A 21057-nucleotide genomic window follows, 5' to 3' on the forward strand; every position below is an offset into this window, starting at 1 on the left:
CAAATGTGAATAGTTTTGGGTGAGGACAAAGTCACAAAGTTCAGCCACCAGGTTAGCCGTGACATTATCAGGGATACTGTTCCTGACGGCTTGTAGTCCATCTTTGTGTGGAATGTCGGTGTAGAGGCTTCTACATCCATAGTGGCTAGGATGGTGTTTTTAGGAAGATCACCAATGGATTGTAGTTTCCTCAGGAAGTCAGTAGGGTTTCTAGACTTGGGTGTGAACCATATTTCCCAGGCATGCCAGTCTTCTCTGACAAGAGGCGATACAGAAGTTCAAATGACCATGTTGGGATCTGCATATTGTTGATTTAGTAAAGGAAAAACTTCAACCCAGTCTTAAGTCACAAATTTGCAAATCCAGCATCTGCTTTTAAATCTTCTGGCAGTTGGAGTTGAGATTTTTCCAATGTTACTCATTCATGTAAATGCCTAGTTCCACTTCACCAGCAACCAATGTGGGGCTTCCTTGCATTCCTGGTGTATGGGAAGTTAACAGCTGAGAGAGAACTGCATATAGCCTAGTCATGAATTAGTTCATGGGCAAGGTTTCTTCTCTTCCCCCTCCCCTCCCCCCAAGGAAATCCAGCTTTACCCATCAGCTGTCTTGTTGTGTGGGGGTTCTTTTTGTGCATCCAGTTTATCATTGAAATGAGTGCTGGGAAATTGTACACAGTTACCCTTCAGACACGTGGACTGGGCATATTTTAATCTTTGGCCTGCCACTCAGATACTAAAATAGCATAACTAGCTTCGTGCTAATGATATCATCACTCATATTGCAACTCCTGCCTGAGGGCGTTTCTCTCCAGCCAGCTGAGTATTACCCTCTCGTCATTCTTGTGACTAGGAGCTGCTCTGCAGAGAGAAATTATTCAGTGTTCCCACCGGGCACTGTTAGTCAAGAAGTTTTGTTACCTGATGCCACGTACAACTGGCTAGGCTTCCTATTCAGATGCCTTTGGGCTGATCTTTTGTACACAGAGCCCACTGTTGGCTGGTTTCTTAGCCCTTCCTGAGTGAAATACCTCTGATATTTCTTGTTCTTTATTTCATTCTTCTAGTCTGCTGCAAAGGCGTTGCCAAGCACCTCTCCTGTGATGGAGCCACCAAGTTCGTCCAGGCTCAATCCCCGGAAGAGAAGAAAAGATGGGTCAGGACCCAATGGGGCAACAGAGCTGGATGGAATCCCTCCGAAAATGTCCTGTCGCTCGTTTGTAAGTAAGCAGGGCTTCTGATCAGAAATGTTTTCACTTTTGGAAAGCAGCTGAATGATACTGACGTTGCTACATTGATTAGGGCAAAGTAAAATGTCCCCTGTGCCCGGGGAAAGAGGCGGAACAGTGCAGCCTGGCTAGTACTGTTTGCTTCTTGCAAAGCTGGTTCAAAATCCTCCTTTGCTCACACTAATGTACATACATACAACACAGGCCGAAAAAAAAATAGTCCAAAGCCCGTTGAGGTAAGCTTCTTTGTGGTAATTGTGGTGGTTTACTCTGGGCGTGAATGTGTACAGACTTGAAAGAAATCAGCTTTTCACAGTTCTAATTTCTTTAGTGATGTAAGTGAGATTTTAAACAAAATTGATACTGGTTCCTTAGATCCACTTGTGGCCATGTTTCTACAGCTACTCATGTGGTTAAGCACGTTAATAATGCCACTGAAATCAGTGACAGGTTTCAGAGTCGCAGCTGTGTTAGTCTGTATTTGCAAAAAGAAAAGGAGTACTTGTGGCACCTTAGAGACTAACAAATTTATTTGAGCATAAGCTTTCGTGAGCTACAGCTCACTTCATCGGCTGTAAACCCATAAACTTGTGGGTTTAAAGTCGCATGCATGAGCGTTTTGGGGGCTAAATTATTAAAACCAAAATAATGTTAATTAACTTCTTGCCTTGAGGTGGATTGATTTAAATCAGCAGGCAGGAAACCTTGATATAAATAATCAATTTTTATCTTGTTTTTCATTTGAACTTTAGTTATTTTCCTAAGGTGAGGTTGATCCTTATTGGTTGGTAATAGTTAAGACGTGTTGATTTGCGACTAAATGTAGACTTTATGCTAAATTTGGTACTATTTTTTGCTAACCCGAGGATACGCGCGCGCGCGCGCGCTCTCTCTCTCTCTCTCTCTCTCTCTCTCTCTCTCTCTCTCTCTCTCTATATATATATATATATATATATATATATATATATATATATATATATATGCTATACACATTTATTTAAGCAATTATATAGCTTAACATGCTTATTTGGTTTCTTAATTTTTACATTGTCATGATGTTAGAAAATGGTGAATGATGCATTCTTATTTACCAGGTTGATGATTTGTGTGTGTGGTGATTTGTGTCAGGCTGCGTTTGGATGGAAATTGGAATTGCGTTAAAAATGCACAAAACCAGTATTTTCAATTTTTTAATTAGTTAAATAAAACTATCTGAAATATGCTGGGTCCATACATGGTTTACATTTAAAACTGATTTACTAAACGAGGGAAGCGTTGGCTGAACTGATTGTTTCTGGTCACCCTGTCCTTCAAGATTTTAGAACTAGTAGTTCTCATCTGCTCAAACTCCATTTTTATTCACAGATTGGAAAAGGAAAACAAGCTTTCCTGCTCTTTCAGCTCCCAGTTTCTCAACTTTCTGTGAACCTAGTTATTGAACTGAACTAGTTGAATAAACGGAAATGAAGAAAATCTCTCTGAACCTGCAAAAGAGACTGCTGTCAGTCAAAAGCTTATTTAGCACTTCAACAAACTCTGGTTCCAGGTGTTTAGCCAGTGACTGCCACAAGTTCACTGGTTTCTTTCTTTAAAACTTCCACAGCAAATACGTACTGCTTGAATATTATATTTTTATCTAAATTAAATGATGTTAATAGAATATAGCAAATTTAGGCTTTCATATAGGTTATCATTTCAAATTTAATTTTTAAATAGGTTTTTTTTAATATTTATGCTGAATAAAATCTGATTTTTATAAAATCTATTTTTATGCACCCTGGTTTGCCTTCTGCAATGATGGTAGACTGGTTAGTCTCATTGTGTGTTTAACGGGTTTCACTTTGATTCTGAGGTATTTATCAGGAAGCTGCGTTTGTGTTTCCAGCACTGCAGGAGAGTTTTCAAACAATCCATGAGAACATTTCTTGTCTGTACTGGGCTCAGTACAGCCTTGTTTTACAAAACTGAAATGCTGGGGCCTCCGTTAATCTGATGATGCCTCTCGAAGAGTCTCTCTTGGACTGATTTCTTGTATTTTTAAATCATTAACACTGCTAAAACTATAACTCGGTTGCTTTTTCTCTCCCCTTCCCCCCGCCAAAAAAAGACTCACTGTTTTCACTCACTGTTAGTATCAGACCCTGATCTGTGTTCTCCTTCCACCTCCCAAGTAGACATGAAGGGTGGGTTTATTGGGGTCACCATTGCCAAAATCTATGTTTCCTTTCCAGAGCTTGCCTTGACTTCATACTGCCCTTGCTGTAACACTGTAGGTTTCTCCTTATGTGGCAGCTCTCTCCCTCCCACTCCATGCGTATCACACATTCTAGAGTTCTTCCTTCCTGATCTTTCTGTCAGAGCTGGCTGCCGTCCATTCCTCCATCACTGTGGGGGTCAAAGTTGCTCGTAAAAATACCTGCAATGTGTTTCAGCTTCACCTTTTACCTTCCCAAATTTACGAACGAAGCTTTGCCTTTCAATAGCACCTTCCATTAGAGGATCTCAAAGTGCTTTACAAAGCTGAATGGGTAAGAATTGTCTTCACTTTACAGATGGGGAAACTGAGGCACAGAATGGTGACATGACTTGCTAAAGCAGCTGTGCCAGAGCTGGGCAAAGAACCCAGATCTTCTTGACTTCAGTGCCTGTGCTTTAACCAACAGACCTTGTAACACATCATCTAAAGATGGGGAGGGGACGTGCACACGCCCACCCTCTTTGGTGCTACATTCATAGCCCTGTGAGGGCTTCTGATCACAGATAGCACAAAGCGAACTGTGCTTATACTTCTTCCTCATGCTACCTCTAGCCAGCCCTCTTCAGAATTCTTCAGCCTCTTTGAGGTGCGGTCTCCGTGTGGGTCTCTTGAGTTTACTTCTTTTCTTTCATGAAAGGTTTTATTCCTAGGAGTTTAGAGCAGGGCTCCCTGTTCCTGCAAGGGCGAAAGTGTCACCCAGATACTTTATGCTCTCTTGGCAGATACTTGTAACTGAAGATCTGATTGCTCATTTAGAGGATTGCAGGGCTAGAGTTCCCCAGCAGACAGTAATAGAAAGCCCAGTTGACTTTATAACCCTGCTCTGATCATCTATTATATTCAGTATTTCAGGGTGTGTACCCCAACCCTGTTTCATGGTGGAAAGACTGGGGTTTTTTTTAATCTAGAGAGGAGGGTTTCGTGTCATCCGTTAGGTAACATAACAATAAGAACAGAGGCAAGCACGGAAGTATTTAAAAAAAAAAAAAATCAAAGGGGGATTGAGTGTTAAATAGGAAATCTGAAGTCTGTATTGGGGAATGGATTTTGGCCTCATTAAATGTAAGAGTTTAATTTAGAATCCCTGAAGTGAGGAGATGCATGCCCGGCGCTACAAATTTAGAGCTAGGAACGATGCCACTTCTGCCTCTGCAGTCCATGAGGTCCAGAAGACCGAAGGCCTCTGACCGTAATGGACAAGATGGCATGTAAGAGGCCAGAGACTTAGTATAATACTCTAATTAAAGAAGGTTTTGAAGGGCATTAGCTCACTGCAGCATAGCAGCCAGGTTGCTGCCTTCCCATGTGCTGCACTTAAAGAGATCCGTTTCAGCTTAGAACTCCAATAGGGAGTGACAGCTGCAATACTTGCAGAAGGTCTGCCAGGGCTCACCACAATGTGCAGGAGGAAATTGCTGAGAAATCTCTTGCAGCTGTAGTTTGTCTTAAATCAAGACATTAGTGTAATGGTTAGCAAGATTGGTTCCTCATCATCTAGATTTAGGGAAGGGTAATCTTCTGCTATGACACACCTTCCTGCTAAAAGAGAAAGTTAGTCTCTAACAGTCACAGATCCCACATGGTCATTTAACTGAAACTGAGCTGGCTGCTTATTGGAGGGTAAGATGCTTTGTTCTGGTCCAGAAGAAATCAGCCCTACAGTAGCTATAATTGGACTTTATGCCTCATAATTCTCACTCTGAACTCCACCAATGTGTGTGTGTTTGCAGGTAGTTTCAAAGGGGTGTGGGGGGAGTCCTGTAATGTTCCATCAGATTTCTGTGCTTTCCCACAGAACATGACTGGTTTCTCACCTTCTAGGGCTTACAAATCGGTGCTTGTAAACACTTTCCCTGGAGAGTCAGACCAGCTATAGGGAGCTTCTCTTTAGGTGCTAATAGCTTCAATTGTTCTGATACCTGGAACCGCTGGCACATTACAACACTGGAGCCTATGTGTGGGGAGATTTGTTTCAAAGTATGGTCCAACTGAGGCAGTTTGGTCCAGTGGTTAGATCTGAGGACTTGGGAGTAAAGGAGTCGTGGGGCAGATCCTCAGCTGGTGTGAACTGTCATAGCTTCACTGAAGTTCATTCACACCAGCTGGGAATCTGTGCCCTGGGCTCTGCTGAGCTTTTCCTTTGACTCAGCATGTAACTTAACCTCAGCTCACCTCAGTTCTCTCCATCCATAAGCTAGGGATAATTTACCCCCCAGGACCGTGTTGGGGCTTAACATCAGTAAATCACATTAGCACCTTTTGTACAAAGCTCTCCTAGTGCAGTATGTCTGCCATTGAATTGCTGGGCTATCATAATTCCCCTGCCATCCCGGTTTGCTTGGGCTGTGGCTGTATAAAATGCTGAATCTTGGGGGGTTTGCAAGCTATTTTTCTCTCTGATTATTTAGGGCTTGAGGGAGCCAGCTCCGTTTTCAGATCAAATTGAAGTGGACTACAGTAAGGCGTATGTCAGACTGACGTTGGAAGAGGCGACCCGAGGCACGCCCTGTAAGTACTGTAAAACCAAATGAGAAGGCAGTTACCTAAACACGTGTGCTGTTCCAGGATTTCTCCTGGCTGAATTAAAGCGTTTCATCCTCCCTTGTGTCAGGTTGGAAGGAGCCCTGTTTAGCTATTTAGGAGCGTTATATCCACCCTGGGGACTAAGACTATTATTATTATTTGTATTACGTGACTGCCTGGAGATTGGGGCCTCTGTTCTGGGAGCTGTACGTACACATCGTAAGAGAAGGTTCCTGCACCAAAGAGCTTACATCTCCTCAATGCTAATATTGCTTGTAGCCACCTTCCTGAGTTGTTGCAGAGCAGTATCAACGCTCACCCTCTTCTTTGCAGCAACTGTGACAACTTAAAAAGCTAGACGAGTAAAGAAGCCAAAAGGCATTTTAAAAAAAAAAAATCACTTGTCTCGTGACAAGTATAAGACGTGTGAACAGAACAAATACCCTTAATGGTGGCAACATTGTGAGGTGCCCTGCCTGCACGCCGAAGGATACAGCAGCATACGTTTGATAGCCAATTTTAGGATGCTCAGCAGATCTGCCCCTGGGAATAGGAGGGTGCCGATTTCTACAGTCACTTGTATGAGTAGAATGGTATATTACTCACTGGTCAAGGTTTTGTTCAGAAGCATGAAAATGACAGTGCTAATAACAGCTGCTAGGGGCCGCATTCCTCTGCTGGTCCTGTGCTGACTGTTTAAAGTACATGATTGTACCCAGCCCTTCATGGTGCCAGCTTCATAGCTGTAACGAAAGCACTGCACTTCTTTCTGTAAATAGCAATAAAGTCATTACAAGGAGGTTTATTCATCTCATGACCTGTCAAGGCCTATTGAATAGTCTCCAATGGAATTTCTGGAAGCCCCATGGCTTTGCACAGTCAAATCTAAACTGGTCTAAACGCCTGCACACAGGTTTCCAACCTGTTATCTGTGATCCATGCTTTGAGAAAGTTCAAGATGCCCATTCTCACATACATACACCAGGGACCAAGCCTGTATTGGCCCGTAGATCAGGGTTAGAGGTCTCGAATCTCTGATTCGTTGGTTTCTCTATGGAACCATTTAACACCTTCAGGATCAATCAGATTGGCTCTGCAAGTAATAAATTGTTACTGTCTTTTAGCATTCACTATACAGCTCGTCTGCATCATCTAACATCTGTCCCTTCCCAGCAAAGCTCACTTTATTACCTTAATTGACTGCCTCTGTCTCACCTTCAATGCCCTATAGTGTCCCTAACTACTGTACATCTGTATTCTTCCCCCACACTGCCCCCCAGTCCCGTCCTCCTGCTGCTCCCTTTATCTGCTTCTCCTACCATCAGCTTCAGGCCTCCTTAAATGCTGCCCTCTATGCATGAAGCAGTCTCATTTCCTGTCTGCCAGGTGCCCTCCCTCTGGTTCAGACTTGGCTCTCTGGCCAATCTAAGCCAGACAGACATGTGTCAAATAACTTCTGGGATGGGTGAAGTGTCCTACAGCTGTGAGAGAGAGTCCTGTGCTGGCCCAGAAAAGTGGAAGTTAAGAAGTCTATTGTGGTTTTAGTAGCATATGGGCTCTCAAATATCCTTTAGGCTGAATGTGGAACAGTGGGTGAAAGTTAAGCATGTTTGAGCTCAAGTATCGAAATAAATGAGCTGCTCTTTACTAAGAGATGGAATAGCAATTAATCTGAATGGGGCTTAGCCTTCTGGCCCCATCCAGGGAAAGCTTTACAGCACTAGCTTCTCCATGAAATTATCTGACAACCCCAAGGCCTAGCAGGACTGTTTTGTGCTGTCTCGATGATTTTCAGTGCAGCTTGGCATTCCTTGGAAGCAGGAACTAAAGGTTGGCTCAGTAATAGCCCTGCCTGGTTGATTTAGGAGTCATACTGAGCAGGAATTCTCGTTGGCCATTCTTCCAGAATTGGAGGACTACAGCTATAATAGTGAGGTTCAGCATGGAGTGTGGGGGGAATTGGGAAGATCTCAGGATTTCCTCTAGGAGCCTGCTTGGCAAACGTAAGACAAACCCATGAAATGTCTTTGGCTAGTCACCCGTTGGTAGTCTGTTGCTGAGCAGAACATGGGCATGTTGCATTTTGATTCCTGTAGGATAGCGATGTTGGATGTTTGCATTTTCCCCAGCTTTCCCTTTGTGCTGTGTGCACCTTGTCTCAGAGCAGCTGCACTTAGCCCCATGAGAACACCACGCATGGCACTTTAGGTTTTAAGTCTGTCTCAGAATGTCGTTCCATGCTTAGTCTGGCACCACCATACACTGAATCCTAACGGAAACAAACCAGCAATTTCCCTTCTCAAACCTTTTCTGGCTACAGCTCCACATTCTGACAATTGTTTCTGTAACAACACGTACAACCAAATTCCTCTCACAAGGAACCCAAGGCTCACTAGGTCTTCAGACCCACCCACTAAGGCGCGGCCAGCAAATGCTTTCCCCAGGAATGGCTCTCCATGAATAATGTCTGTTTGTTTTTATGCTCAGTGGATCGACCAGTCAGGGTTTATGCTGATGGGATATTTGACTTATTTCACTCTGGACATGCCCGGGCCTTGATGCAGGCAAAGAACCTCTTCCCGAACACATATCTCATTGTGGGAGGTAAGGAGAGGTCTCTTGACTTTGGCAGCCTTTCAGGAATAGTTTACCGTGCCAAAGGTAGGATTGCAACCTGTAGTTTCCTTTGCACCGTCCCACCCTTAGTGTCTTATGTGGTGCCTTTCACATGTTGCAGCTCATAGGGCAGCCACGTTGTAATCTCGTCCTCTTCAGTATTGAATTGGATACAGTGCAGTGCTGGGGGATAAATGTGCCTGTCTATAAAAATGGAACTCCAGAAATTTTTTTTTTTAAAGGTGGGGACTACTTTCTATGCTGACCGAGTTAGTCTAACCGTTGATCTAAATTTTGTGTGCCAAGAAATGCTGTTCAAACATTGAGTGCCAAAAAATAAAAGGGGACTTTCTGAGCCTTCGTCTGGAGAACCGGAGCAGGTGAAGAATAAGAAACTGTCCCTCTATGTGTGTAGTCTCAATGTTCGCTTCAAGCTGGGAGTGATTTCACCCTCCCTGTATCAGCTGTTTGGCTGGAGCAGCAATATATCAATTCAGATCGGTCTGTTTAAGTTTGGGCCTTCCCAAATAGTTACATAGAGTTAATAGAGAATTGTTGATTTTATTTCACGTGGTTTAATCAGCCTGGTGATTGGATGATTTGCTGTAAACCCATTCTATTCTAGTTTGATTTGTTCATATGGGTTTTGGCTTTGTTTCTAAATTTAGAAACCTGTTTGGTTCTGATGTTTCTTTGCTAGGTGTCAGGGTTCTGGACCCAAGTCATCCCCTGTGTAAATGAGGCAATTATGTGCCCCACCTAGGGGCAGTCCCATAGAGCTGCCCTGTGCTCCCAGTACTGACACTCCAGAGGAAGAACACTGTTAGCTTTTAAAGGAAAGTTGACTTTTCTGTATTCATCATTTCTTTCGACAAGCAGCATGGATTTCAGAGCCTTTGAGGGCCTGGGGTGAAGGGTTACCAGCCAGTCAACTGACCAATTTTGCATAATAATGCTGTATTCTTCAGTGTGCAGAAATCAGTGGAGTTGAGAGGCTTCCTCACCTCCGTAGCGCTCTTTTCCCCCTCCACCTCCAAACCTTTCACACCTATGCTTTACTGCAGTAGTTCTCAAAGTGGGTCGGGGCGCCATTTTAATGGGGTCACCAAGGCTGGCGTTAGACTTGCTGAGGCCCACAGCCAAAGCCTGAGCCCACTACCCGGGGCCAAAGCCTGAGGGCTTCAGCCCGGGGCGGGGGCTCAGGTTACAGGCCTCCCACCTGTGGCTGAAGCCCTTGGGCTTCAGCTTTGGCCCATCCCGCCTGGGGCAATGGGACTTGGGCAGGCTCAGGCTTTGGTCCACCCTCCTGGGGTCATGTTGTCAGAAGAGACTCTTGGAGCAATGAAGTTTGCGAACCCCTGCCTTACAGGGATTTGAAAGCTGGGTTCTCTTCCTGAATCACCAACACCTCTTGTGGCACTTGAACTGTAACTCCTGAGCCTGCTTAGCTTAGAATATCTGCCAGGGTCTTGGCACAGAGTTTTCTCGTGCTGCACGGGGCAGACGGTGGAGTCGGGTAGTGGAGGGGGTCAGGGTGGGTATTCAGAAGACTAAAAGAACTCACCTTTGCTCTGTGCCCGTGTCTATAGTCTGCAGCGATGAGCTGACCCATAACCTCAAAGGCTTCACGGTGATGAACGAAAGCGAGCGTTACGACGCGGTGCAGCACTGTCGCTACGTGGATGAAGTGGTGAGAAATGCACCATGGACCCTCACCCCAGAGTTCCTGGCAGAGCACCAGGTAAGACACAGCAGTAGAGCTGCAAGGGGCTTTCCGACAATCAGGCAACTGTGCTGCGTGTGCACGCTTGTAACTACCACGCTCCTTCTACACGCCGGCGGTACAGGATTCTGAGTAATTGCTGTATTTCAGTCTGATCATTCGTACCAGCAACCCTCTTCTGTTACATGTCCTAGACTGTGCCATGAGTTGGTATAACGGATCATGTTCACTTCTGAGGAGGTTAGGGGCCTGAGCAGAGCTAGCCTGTAATCTCAAAATCTGAGAGGAGGCCAGATCTGGGGGGGGGGAAATCAGTCAGAGTGAGCCCTCCTCTTTGCTGTTCCCTAATATGAGAACAAGGGGTCACTCAAAGTTAGTGGCAGGTAAATGCAAAACAAGTAGCAGGCCTGTGGGTGAAGTTCCACTAGCAAGAGTTTAGAGAGGCAAATACCATGTCTGGCTTTTAAAAGGAGTTGGTAGTTTTACTGCCAGTAGTAACAGTTGTGGTTGTGTAGATTGAGAGAAGGATTGAATCAAATCTCCTGCTTCAGGACACGTGCTTATTTGCTGCAGGGGTCAGGAAGGCATTTGTGGCCAGATGCATTAAGGAACTTTCTCACCTTCCTCTGGACATCAGATATTGCCCTCTGCTGGCACCAAGCTACTGCTCACGGGCCAACAGTTCACTTGGTTTATAACCCTGTTTGAAGCTTGAAACTGCTTTTGCTGCTTACTCCAGTTGTCTTCCTCCTTGGCGTGCACTCGTAGGCTTGTCTAGGATTCTGTAGGAGGGCTGGGCTGCGGAGGGTTAACCTTGTTTCGAAAGCAAAGCACATTGACATTCTTCATTGCTTTGCTAGCCCTGTACCTGTGCACAGGTGCTCAGCAGTAAGTAATTAACTGTTACTTGGTCATTACATAAAAAGGTACCTTCTGTGGATTCAAGGAAAGATGTATTCTAACTTTTTTTTTTTTTCTTCAACTCCCAGATTGATTTTGTTGCCCATGATGACATCCCATATTCTTCTGCTGGGAGTGACGATGTTTATAAACACATAAAAGAAGCAGGTGAGACATAAGTCGTGGTGGTGACCTGTAACCTTTACCATCTAGCACTAGCTGGTGGGTCTTGAGGCAAGTGTTCTAGCAAAACCCGTGTTCTAGCTGGTGCCAGTTACTGTCCAGCTTGGCAAGGATTGAATGTCTAGGGAGACTGAGCTCGCCTCTGTCCAGGTTCTTTTACTGCTCCCTTCGCCGTGGAATCGGAGTGCCTAAAAGTTTGATTCTTCCACGCTAGGCTTGCACCACATTGGCAGGGCTGCTCCTGTGATACATGGAGTAAACAGAAGCCCTGGGTCTCAAAGACTGATACCATGGTCACGGTTAAAAATAAAAATTTTTTTTATTTTTTATTTTTTTTAGTTCACTAGTCCTGGTATGGTGGATCTGCTCTTTCATGATATATCCTTGGGTAACAACGCATGCTTGTTATCTAATAGCTAGCAAAATAAATGACCCACAGTTGTATCCCTCAGTCTCCATTCTAGAAATAGTAAATGTGCCTCGTCTCTTAATTAAAAATGGCACTGGTCTAAAAAAGCAAAATGCAGGATGCAGTTTTCGCATCTGTTGGGCTTAAATTAATGTAAACCTCTCATACTGCAACGTTTTCATACTCGATGTCATGGGTAAGATGGCAAATTTGTCTTGGCATTTTTGTCATAAAGCACAGAGCAGTCACGGTGAATTTAGTAAGAGGCCTGGGTGACTGCTCCCTGATTTTTGATTTTAAAAAAATGCCCCTCTCCTTGCCCTGCCCCACGCCAGGAGCATCAACCACCTAGAGCAACACTGATATCTTAATCCTGGCTGGGTGAGGAGAGGAGGACCAGGAAGGGAGAGTGGTGGAGAGAGCGCTCACCCTGCAGTTCCTGTCTTACAGGGCTGGGGCCAACACCCTCTTGGGACAGAGGATCGTACAGGCCAAACTGGAGCGGCACTGCAACCCATGTGCCAGGCTGCAATGCCCACTTCAGGGCACTGGGCCCAGCCCCACAGGAAAAAGCCACAGTAGAGTGAAAAGAGAAAAGTCATGGACACATGGGAAAATCATGCTATCCTTGACTCTTGTCCTGCTGTGACAAACCTCCAGCATAAACATGGCTACAGGTGCTGTTTGTATTCAGACAAAGGCAGCGTCCTCTCAGTCTTTCTTCCTTTGTCCCGTCACGGTCCATTCCATGAGGATGGGCTGGTACCCTCGGCACAATATCACAAATTCAGTGCTGGAGATTCCCTGATTAAAACGCGTCTCTGACAATAGCAAAGAGAACAGAGTACAAACCAACCAGCCAAGTACATTTCTTAGAAACATGCTCTCTTCCGGATGATTGTTACCCTTTAGTCTATTGGCTAACTCGTCCTCAGAGCCCAGTAACGGCGCTCCTCTTCATTTAGAGTCCAGCTTTTGATCAGCTTCCCCCCCGAGTTTTATACTAAATAACTGCAGAGATCCAACAAAGGAGGGGTGGCTGGAGAATCTGAGCCTACCTTTCAGCATGCTACTTAACTCTCAGGGGTTGCTCGGTCAGTGGCAAGCCCAGATTCCCGTTCAGTCAGCTGGCTGCACAATACGCTTCAGTGGGTCTTTTTTCATGGGAAGGAAAATAGTTTTTGCTGCCAGCAGTCTGACCTTTTATTGGGTGTGTTAGGTTCTCCAAGGCTGATGATCAAATTTTTTGGGGCGCATTAAGTGATATGTGTTGGAGACATGGGTTAGTCTCCCTACATCCTTTATGGAATTGGTACATTTGGGCGAGTGAGGAGTCACCTGCACAAGGTAAGAGACCCATGGAAATGTACCCTTGACTTGCACTCTGTAGCCTTGGTCCAGCCACTGTGCTACCCCATAGACTTCACTGGCTCACCACGCAGGTGCCTCTCAGTGCAGATTTCAGGCCCGGTAGTATTGCTGAGCTGTTTGCGTAGATAATTCCATACGGGACCACTGTGATCAAGTAGCCTGGATTCCTCCAGAATGCAGGCCAGAGGACTCCCCTGAATTAATTCCTGCTTTAAGTCCAGTCGCTGTGATTGAACAAGAGCAGATCTTTTAGAAAAACGTCCCATCTCGATTTAAAAAATGCCGGGGATGGAAAAACCCGCATACCCCTTGGTGAACTGTTCCAGTGGTTAATTCCTTGTTTGTTGGTTTTGTTTGTTTTGGTTTGTTGGTTTGGTTTGGTTTTTAAAAAAAAAAAAAAAAGAACTTTATTTCTAGTCTGTGTCTCTCTAGCTTCAACTTCCAGCTATTGGATCTTGTCTGCTAGACTGAAGAGCCATCTACAGTCAAATTTCTGTTCCCCATTTAGGTACTTAGACTGATCAAATTGCCCCTGAACTTGCTCTTTGATAAGCTAAATAGCTTGAGCTCCTTCAGTCCCTCACTAGAAGGTATACTCTCCAATCCTTTAATCCTTCTTGTGGCTCTTCTCTGAACCATATCCAGTTTTTGACCATTCTTCATGAATTGTGGACACCAGAACTGGACAATTTCCAAGGGTCAAAATATAGAACAAGGCCAATTGGGAAAAATATATATATAGTAAGTAGGGTATGATCTTTAAGAGCCTGTGAAATACCCCAGCGTGCATATTGAGTCAGTAGCAGCTCCTCGCTTCCATCTGACCTACACCTGTCCTGGATTTAATTCCCCTGGTTTCAGGCATGTTTGCACCAACTCAGAGGACCGAAGGGATCTCCACCTCCGATATCATCACCCGGATTGTACGGGACTATGATGTCTATGCCCGTCGAAACCTGCAGAGGGGATACACTGCCAAGGAGCTGAACGTCAGCTTCATAAACGTGAGTCTCAATGTGTCAGACTGCAAATCCACCTGGGCAGGGACTGTATCTGAACAGTGGGATCCTGATCCTGACCCAGGCCTCGGGGAGTGGCTGCAATACAAACCAATAGTAATAAATCTGCAGGACTAACCAGTCTCTCTCTCTCTCACACTCACACACACACACACACACACACACACACACAGAGTTCCAATATTTGCTTTTTTCGCTGTCCTAGGATCTTGTCCGATAATTTCCCCCTTGAAATGCTGCACGGAAGACTCAACGCCAACAAAGTGGCAATCAAAATTTTTCTGTGAAATTGTCTGTTTGGCAACATCAGTGCCATCAGATCAGCTCCTGGTTGCGTACTGTGCTGTGAACGCTGCAGATGCAGGTTGCAGAGCATCGTCGTTTTGTGTTTTTGATTGAAACATCATCCATTCCCAGTCGTAGCTTGTGTGTGTCCAGGAGCCTCTGGCTGCTCAGCACTAGGGCCAGTGCAGTTTGCTTTTATTATTACCAGCAAATTATCTTCACCTCTTTAAATCCTAAAAAGTAAGAGTAATTGCCTGTGGGACAGGTGAAAATTCAAGTGTTCCATGTCCTAATCCTTCCCCCTGCGTTGTTTGCTTCTGCAGGAGAAGAAATATCACCTGCAGGAACGTGTGGACAAGGTGAAAAAGAGGGTGAAGGATGTGGAGGAGAAATCGAAGGAGTTTGTCCAGAAAGTGGAGGAAAAGAGCATTGACCTCATTCAAAAATGGGAGGAGAAATCCCGGGAATTCATCGGCAACTTCCTGGAGATGTTTGGACCAGAAGGAGCACTGGTAACACATTCACCCTGGAAATGGGGAACAAAGACTGGGTGGGTAGGGGATTTCAGAAAGCGTCCTGGTAAACTTTAATGCTTCTGGGAGATGCTGTTGTGATAGCCCTGCAAAGGGAAGTCCTCTAGCTAACCACAGCACAGGGTGCAGTGCCAGCTTCCCTCCCAGACCATCTCCATCAGCCTTGTGCTAAGGGAGGCCCTGCTAGAGGCAAAAGTAGCTCAGTCTTTAAGGATCACTTATCCATGGCCTGTCTGAGATGACCAGCATGGATGCCACTTAGTGCCAGCTGCCACGGCGGGTTTTTATTCAGAACACCGATTCCCCGAGAGTTGGACTGACCCCTCCAACTTGTTTTACACATCACCAAGTAGCCATGGGAGGGTGGTAACTTACAGCCATTGATTTGAACGGAGCGCCTACTGATGAAATGCTCCCTGTTCTGTTACCCAGCCCCCTAAGGCTGTGTGCTGTAGATGCTTGAACTGATTGACACTGAGCCTGTCCAACTAAGCTAAGTTTGTGCTCCTGCAAGTGGAGTTTTTTCCATAGGGTTCATATCACAGCATGGGATGGCGATGGGCCAGAGCAGCCATAAATGCTGCGAGTGCTGGCTCCAATACCCATTCCCATCACCTTCGAACGTGCCACCAGCCATGATGTTAATCTCCCTCCTGTTTCCCTCCCCTCGCTAGAAACACATGCTGAAGGAGGGCAAAGGCCGGATGTTGCAGGCTATCAGCCCAAAGCAGAGCCCCAGCAGCAGCCCGACGCATGAACGCTCCCCCTCTCCCTCCTTCCGCTGGCCCTTCTCCACCAAGACCCCTCCTTCCTCACCGGCCAACCTCTCCAGGAACCAATCCGCCGTCGCCTATGACATCAGCGAGGATGAGGAGGACTAGGTGGCTGGCCACGGACACTGAATCACTGATTGCCAAATTCCAGCTCCTAACCCCAGGGGAACTTTAAACGTGAGAGCAATGATAACATAGCTTCTGACGACCCTCCAAGCGGCACCATCTGCTCTGCGCAAGGGCTACTGTCTGGGAAGCACAGTCTAACGTTCTCCCTATCCCCAGCCCCGTTTTATTGTTTACGTTCCAGTGGTTTCCAAGAGAAAAGTGGGTTTTATTATAATTTTTTTTAAAGTATTTTAAAGAGAGTGGCACTGAAGTCTTTGCCCTGTGAAACCTCAGCCAGACAGGGGGGTATTGGGAGAACAGTTAATCGGACCCTTTTGTCTGTCTGCTGTTTTGACCCACTGCAGCCTTTTATTGCCCCATGGCAGGATTCTCCATCGCTGCTGAATCTCTCGAATGATGGATATGCCAGGTCCTCATATGGTGTGAACTTGACAGTGCAGGAAGCAGTAGTGTAGATGAGCTATTTTTTAATTATAAAGAGACGTCCGTACTGTTCTGGAACCAGTAAGAACCTACCCAGCTCTCTGTGTCTTGACCTTGCTTCTTTCAGCTGAGGTTCCCAATGTTTCATAATGGAAACCTGCCTCATGTCTCCTGTGTGGGAAATCCGCCATCTGAGTAGCCACACCAGCATCAAACGGGTCACGCACCGTTCTGTAAAGCCTGGTAAACCTGCAGAGTAGGTACAGCTCGGCAAGGGAAAGGCTGCCTTAGAATGTTCTATCTGCCATGCAGGCATCTAGGAGCATCACTAAATCTCAGGCCAAGAACCTCATTTCGCCCATCAGCTGCTGTTTGAGGGAAAAGCATCACATCTTCTTTCCAGACGTGCGTTGTGTGGTTGTGTGTACGTACGCTCAGCTAGGCAATAACAAATATGCCTGCTCCTTCAGAAAGGTCCTCTTCCTGCCTTCGCACCTCCCCCCAGTCTCTGGTGTGCCGACCATATTACTGTCTGTCCAAACGTCCACTCTGAGTGCTCTGCTTTGCACTGGTCCGTATTTGTTTACATTATTGTGCACTAAGGGATGGAGAGCTGTGATCTCTCTCCTATCGGGGAGGTGAAGACCCTGCTAAGAGAGATGTTCAGAATGTCCATGGCCAATTCTCTGTCCATTTTGATGTACAGTCAGATAAATGCTGGGGTATGTTATCCCAGCAAAGGGCGATGTTCTCACATAGGTGTCAAATCATTTGTGCATTAAATGCAGGTACCTCTGTCCATTAGGTGTTTCTTGGGGGCGCAGAAATAGCATGAAAGGAAACTGCCACTATTTTTAATTTTAACCAATAGCACCTGTTCTTTTGAAATTGTCGTCCAATGATGCTTTGCTATTAACTATATAATAAATGTTTATATTGCGCTTTAAGTGCCCCTTGGTAAGCTGTGTAGCACAGTGTCAAACACTGAGTCCCTGCACAGCGCATGCCCAAGGGAAGTCCTTTGGGCAGGCAGGTTGTGGGTCTTGTTGGAACACACTCTATCCTGGAAGCCAGCATCCAGGGGGTGGAGCTGCCATATCTACAGCCGTGAAACTCCCAACGTTGCTTTTGTGCCTGAGCTTGCCTTGCCATCTCCTGCTTGGAAAGAGCTTCCTTTGCAATGTTGCAAACAGACCACGGGGTCAGATTAAGAATCTCGTGGGAAAAGTCTGTGGGTGTTAAAATCCACGACGTCCGATCCAGGGAAACAGTGATTCTGTGGAGACTAAAAGGCAGATGCTAGAACCATCCTACACAGTAATATGCAGCTATTGAACATGACCACCCTGTATGTAAAAGGGGTGGCTACTTCCTCAAAGTTCTGTCTAGATATTCTTTGAAATGCCACCTTTGAGGCTTGGTATAGACTCTCGTCCTCCACCAGGCTTCATCAAACTGATTCTTCCCCCACCCCTATATTTCCCATGAGACCAGAGCTGGCAAAGGGAAAGGAAAGCTTTGGTTTCCCGGTACCCCAGTGTGAGTGATTCCTCCCAGCAAGGATGGCCATGGCTCTGGGAAGGTTTTAGCAGCTGTAGGGAGCACTTGCATTCTGAAGTGGCACCAAAATGGTGAGATGCAAACGATTCTTAATTTCTCGACATCTGAGTGGTGGCATATATCTGTATCGCTCTCCTTCGGCAGAAACTTGGTCTGTTTCCTCACCTGATCACAAACTTTAGGCAGGGCAGCACAGGGCACTGATAGTCACATTAAACACAGGGTGTGAACAGTATTCTGTAGCTTTGCATTATAACAGTATTTATGGTATCCAGTCACTCCTAAATCCTGCACAGGGAAGCTACTGCATGGTCTCTCTGCCTGGGGTGGGGTCACTTGTGCAGCTGGGGCGTGTTGTTTGCCTGTAACTAGGAATATCAAAACTGTTGCTTGTACCTAACAATCCCTGCTTCCTCCTTTCATTTTGCAAATTGAAATGGACACTCCAATCCCAAATCAGTGTGTTTATCATGGCTTTTAGAGAGACGGCGTCATCGCATGGAGTCCACCGTCTGGCACGCTTCATGTCTGTTGCTGCACATAGCTGAGTGCTAGGAATCCTTCATCTGCACAGTCAATGTACCCTCAGCATAGCAAAATTTTCTGACGATTGGTGAGAGACAGGCTGGGTTTCCCAGGGTGTTACCTCATCATAATCACTTGACTGTTTCATTCTGTGCATATCTACTGAGCCTCACCTACACATTGGAACAGCTGCTCATGAGTGTCGGACGGGGCTGGTTAGAATCAAACCCTACTGAGGAAGTGGCAGAGTAGAGGAATGAGAGAAGTTTGTGTTTCTCCCCCACTACAAGATCGATCTCCTCCATGGAGAATCTGCTGCAGTAAGATGGAACCTGGTACCACTAAATCCATATGGGTCAATTTCTGCAAAACCATATGAGATGCGGCTTCGAGCGATCTCTGGTCTCATGCATACGGTGGCTGGCTTTGAAGGCAAGCCATTGCAAATTCCTTTCCACATGGGACAGGAAGGATGGCAGTGGAGTGATGCTAAAAGGTGAAGCAGGAGATAATAGCAGGCAAAGGCTGAGCATGAGCAGCGCCTCTGGTGTGATTGATTGGACCCTAAGAAGCTGTGATAGTGATGTTCAACAGCACGTGAGCTGGGGCTTCAGAAGAAAGTTGTTCAAGCTTCTGGAGGGAAAGTGGAACCTGTCTGTTAAAAAATGTTATGGGGTTAAACTCTTTTAACAAAATCATTTAAAACCTGGCCTACTGTAGGTGGTGTGATTAGGGCCCATCTGTAACTCGAAGCATGTGCTAGTGCAGTTAATGCTTCTAACGTATTCTTTCCCTCCTCTTTGTAACAATATATATGGAACACACTGGGGTGGGGGCCTTGTGCAGGAAGCCTGTATGCAGACCCACCCTATAGGTGTTGTTAGTTGCGACTTTTAGTGGTGGTCAGATTCCCTGCCTTCCTTTCATATACAGAATGGGGTGCAACTTGTCCAGCGAGGAGACAGAACCTGTCTTTTCAGCTCTTCATTTGAACATTGCACGTGGCCAGGTACATGGAGTACGTGTTCACTTTGGCTGCTGTTTGACTCCTAGAAAGCCAGAGAGAGAGAGAGAGAGAGAGAGGAGGAGAATATTCTCGGCAATACATTGTCTGTCACAAAAGTATAACCAACTCTGTAAAACTTGACAGTTTTGTAACTCCTCTAAAATGCTGCCACTTGCGTAAAGCTTGACCAGAACAGTTGTTTTGTTTTTTCTTGGGACGAGATCAATGCTTAGATTTTCCAAAACAAATACATGGAACAATGTGGATTTTGGAATTCGTTTTAAATTCCAGCTTTTTTCATCACTGAAACGTCACTTACCTTGTTACGAAAGCGCTGCGGGATAAGGTTTTATGCTGGGATACGAACTGAGCTAAAGGGTGTGGTGGTTCAGATTGCTAGGGGGAAAGTGGGACTTTCCATCAATGCGATCCCAAGTTGCGTGACACTCTAGGCCAGGGCACCGAGTTGGGAGTCACGTGAGTTTTGTTGTCTTAGCAGGACGGTATGCTGTCGTACTTGAAACACACCAGTGTGGTGCATTGCTCCTCTCACTAGGGTACCTCAGGATGTCTCCTCTCAATCATTGTTAACTGTATTGGTTTCTCTGTGTATGCACACGTGTTACTGGCTTGTTCTGAGTTGGTTTTTGGCTTTTATGTTTAGCCAAATAAATGCAAAGTCATTTTACCCAACCCTTGTCAAACTGCCCAATGTATTTTTTTTCTTAATTTGAGTGCTTTTAATCTCCCTTGATCTGCCGTCCCTTATTGAAAAGATGATCCAAGGTAAAAACATGCCCAGAAGAGAACTCCTGAAGTCGTAGCCTTTCTTAACAGATTTTCCACCAATTCCCCTTCTACGGGCGAAACTAGCACTGAGCTACTGACCAAACATGCCCTGTGTCACTCTGGTTAATGCTGCTTTTCTTTACCAGTTTATTTCAGACTGTATTCTACAGCCCTGCCAGTGCAAGGCCGCTTTTTCTTTCTTTAATTCCAGCCTGACAGCTGAGTCTGTTCCGCTAAAGCAGAGGGGACGTGCAATCTATGCCATGTTTGATTTGCAGTTAGAAAAGTGGCAGCAGCTTCCGGTGGAAAATAGACCTTTCTAGGAGTCAGGATGTCTGGGTTCTCTGTTCTACCACTGGGACCTTAGAAAACTCACTTAGCCCACCTGTGGGTTTGCTTTCCCCATGTGTGAAACTGGAATACTAATACCCATCTTTGTGAAGGCTGTTGGGGCCTCTGGATGAGCGGTGCTGTAGCTGTGATAGGTACTGATGTTTCCATAATTAAGGCTAATAGCTGGGGCCATTAGTTTGTATAAAGGGGCCGGGTTTTTCACACTTCCCCTGACTGCATAAGGCCATAGAGACTCATTTGTGCACCCTAGTGTTGGAATATTCCCATTTGTCCAAGGGGTTCTCAAACTGGGGGTTGGGACCCTTCAGGGGGTCGTGAGGTTATTACTTTGGGGGTTGCAAGCTGTCAGCCTTCACCTCAAACCCCACTTTGCCTCCAGCATTTATAATGGTGTAAAATATATTTAAGAGTGGTTTTTAATGTACAAGGGGGGTCGCACTCAGAGGCTTGC

The 21057-nt window shown here is 45.7% G+C and overlaps 1 protein-coding gene across 2 annotated transcripts; it reads left to right on the forward strand.

Annotated features, from left to right (window-relative positions):
• The first annotated feature begins 299 nt into the window (after window positions 1-299).
• Window positions 300-20156, forward strand: PCYT1A (phosphate cytidylyltransferase 1A, choline). 2 transcript variants are annotated; one of them, XM_038416725.2, is made up of 8 exons: window positions 300-1219; window positions 5894-5993; window positions 8496-8612; window positions 10214-10365; window positions 11337-11415; window positions 14072-14214; window positions 14838-15026; window positions 15722-20156. In XM_038416725.2, the coding sequence occupies exons 1-8, from the start codon at window positions 1103-1105 to the stop codon at window positions 15926-15928; spliced, it is 1104 nt and encodes a 367-aa protein (XP_038272653.1). In that variant the 5' UTR covers window positions 300-1102; the 3' UTR covers window positions 15929-20156. The 2 variants fall into 2 exon arrangements, with proteins under 2 accessions (XP_038272653.1, XP_043347680.1); XM_043491745.1 differs by having other exon boundaries at window positions 315-1219; window positions 19391-20156.
• The last annotated feature ends 901 nt before the right edge of the window (window positions 20157-21057 follow it).

Source organism: Dermochelys coriacea, chromosome 9 (genome assembly GCF_009764565.3).
Source record: "Dermochelys coriacea isolate rDerCor1 chromosome 9, rDerCor1.pri.v4, whole genome shotgun sequence".
Classification (NCBI taxonomy): Eukaryota; Metazoa; Chordata; order Testudines; family Dermochelyidae; genus Dermochelys; species Dermochelys coriacea.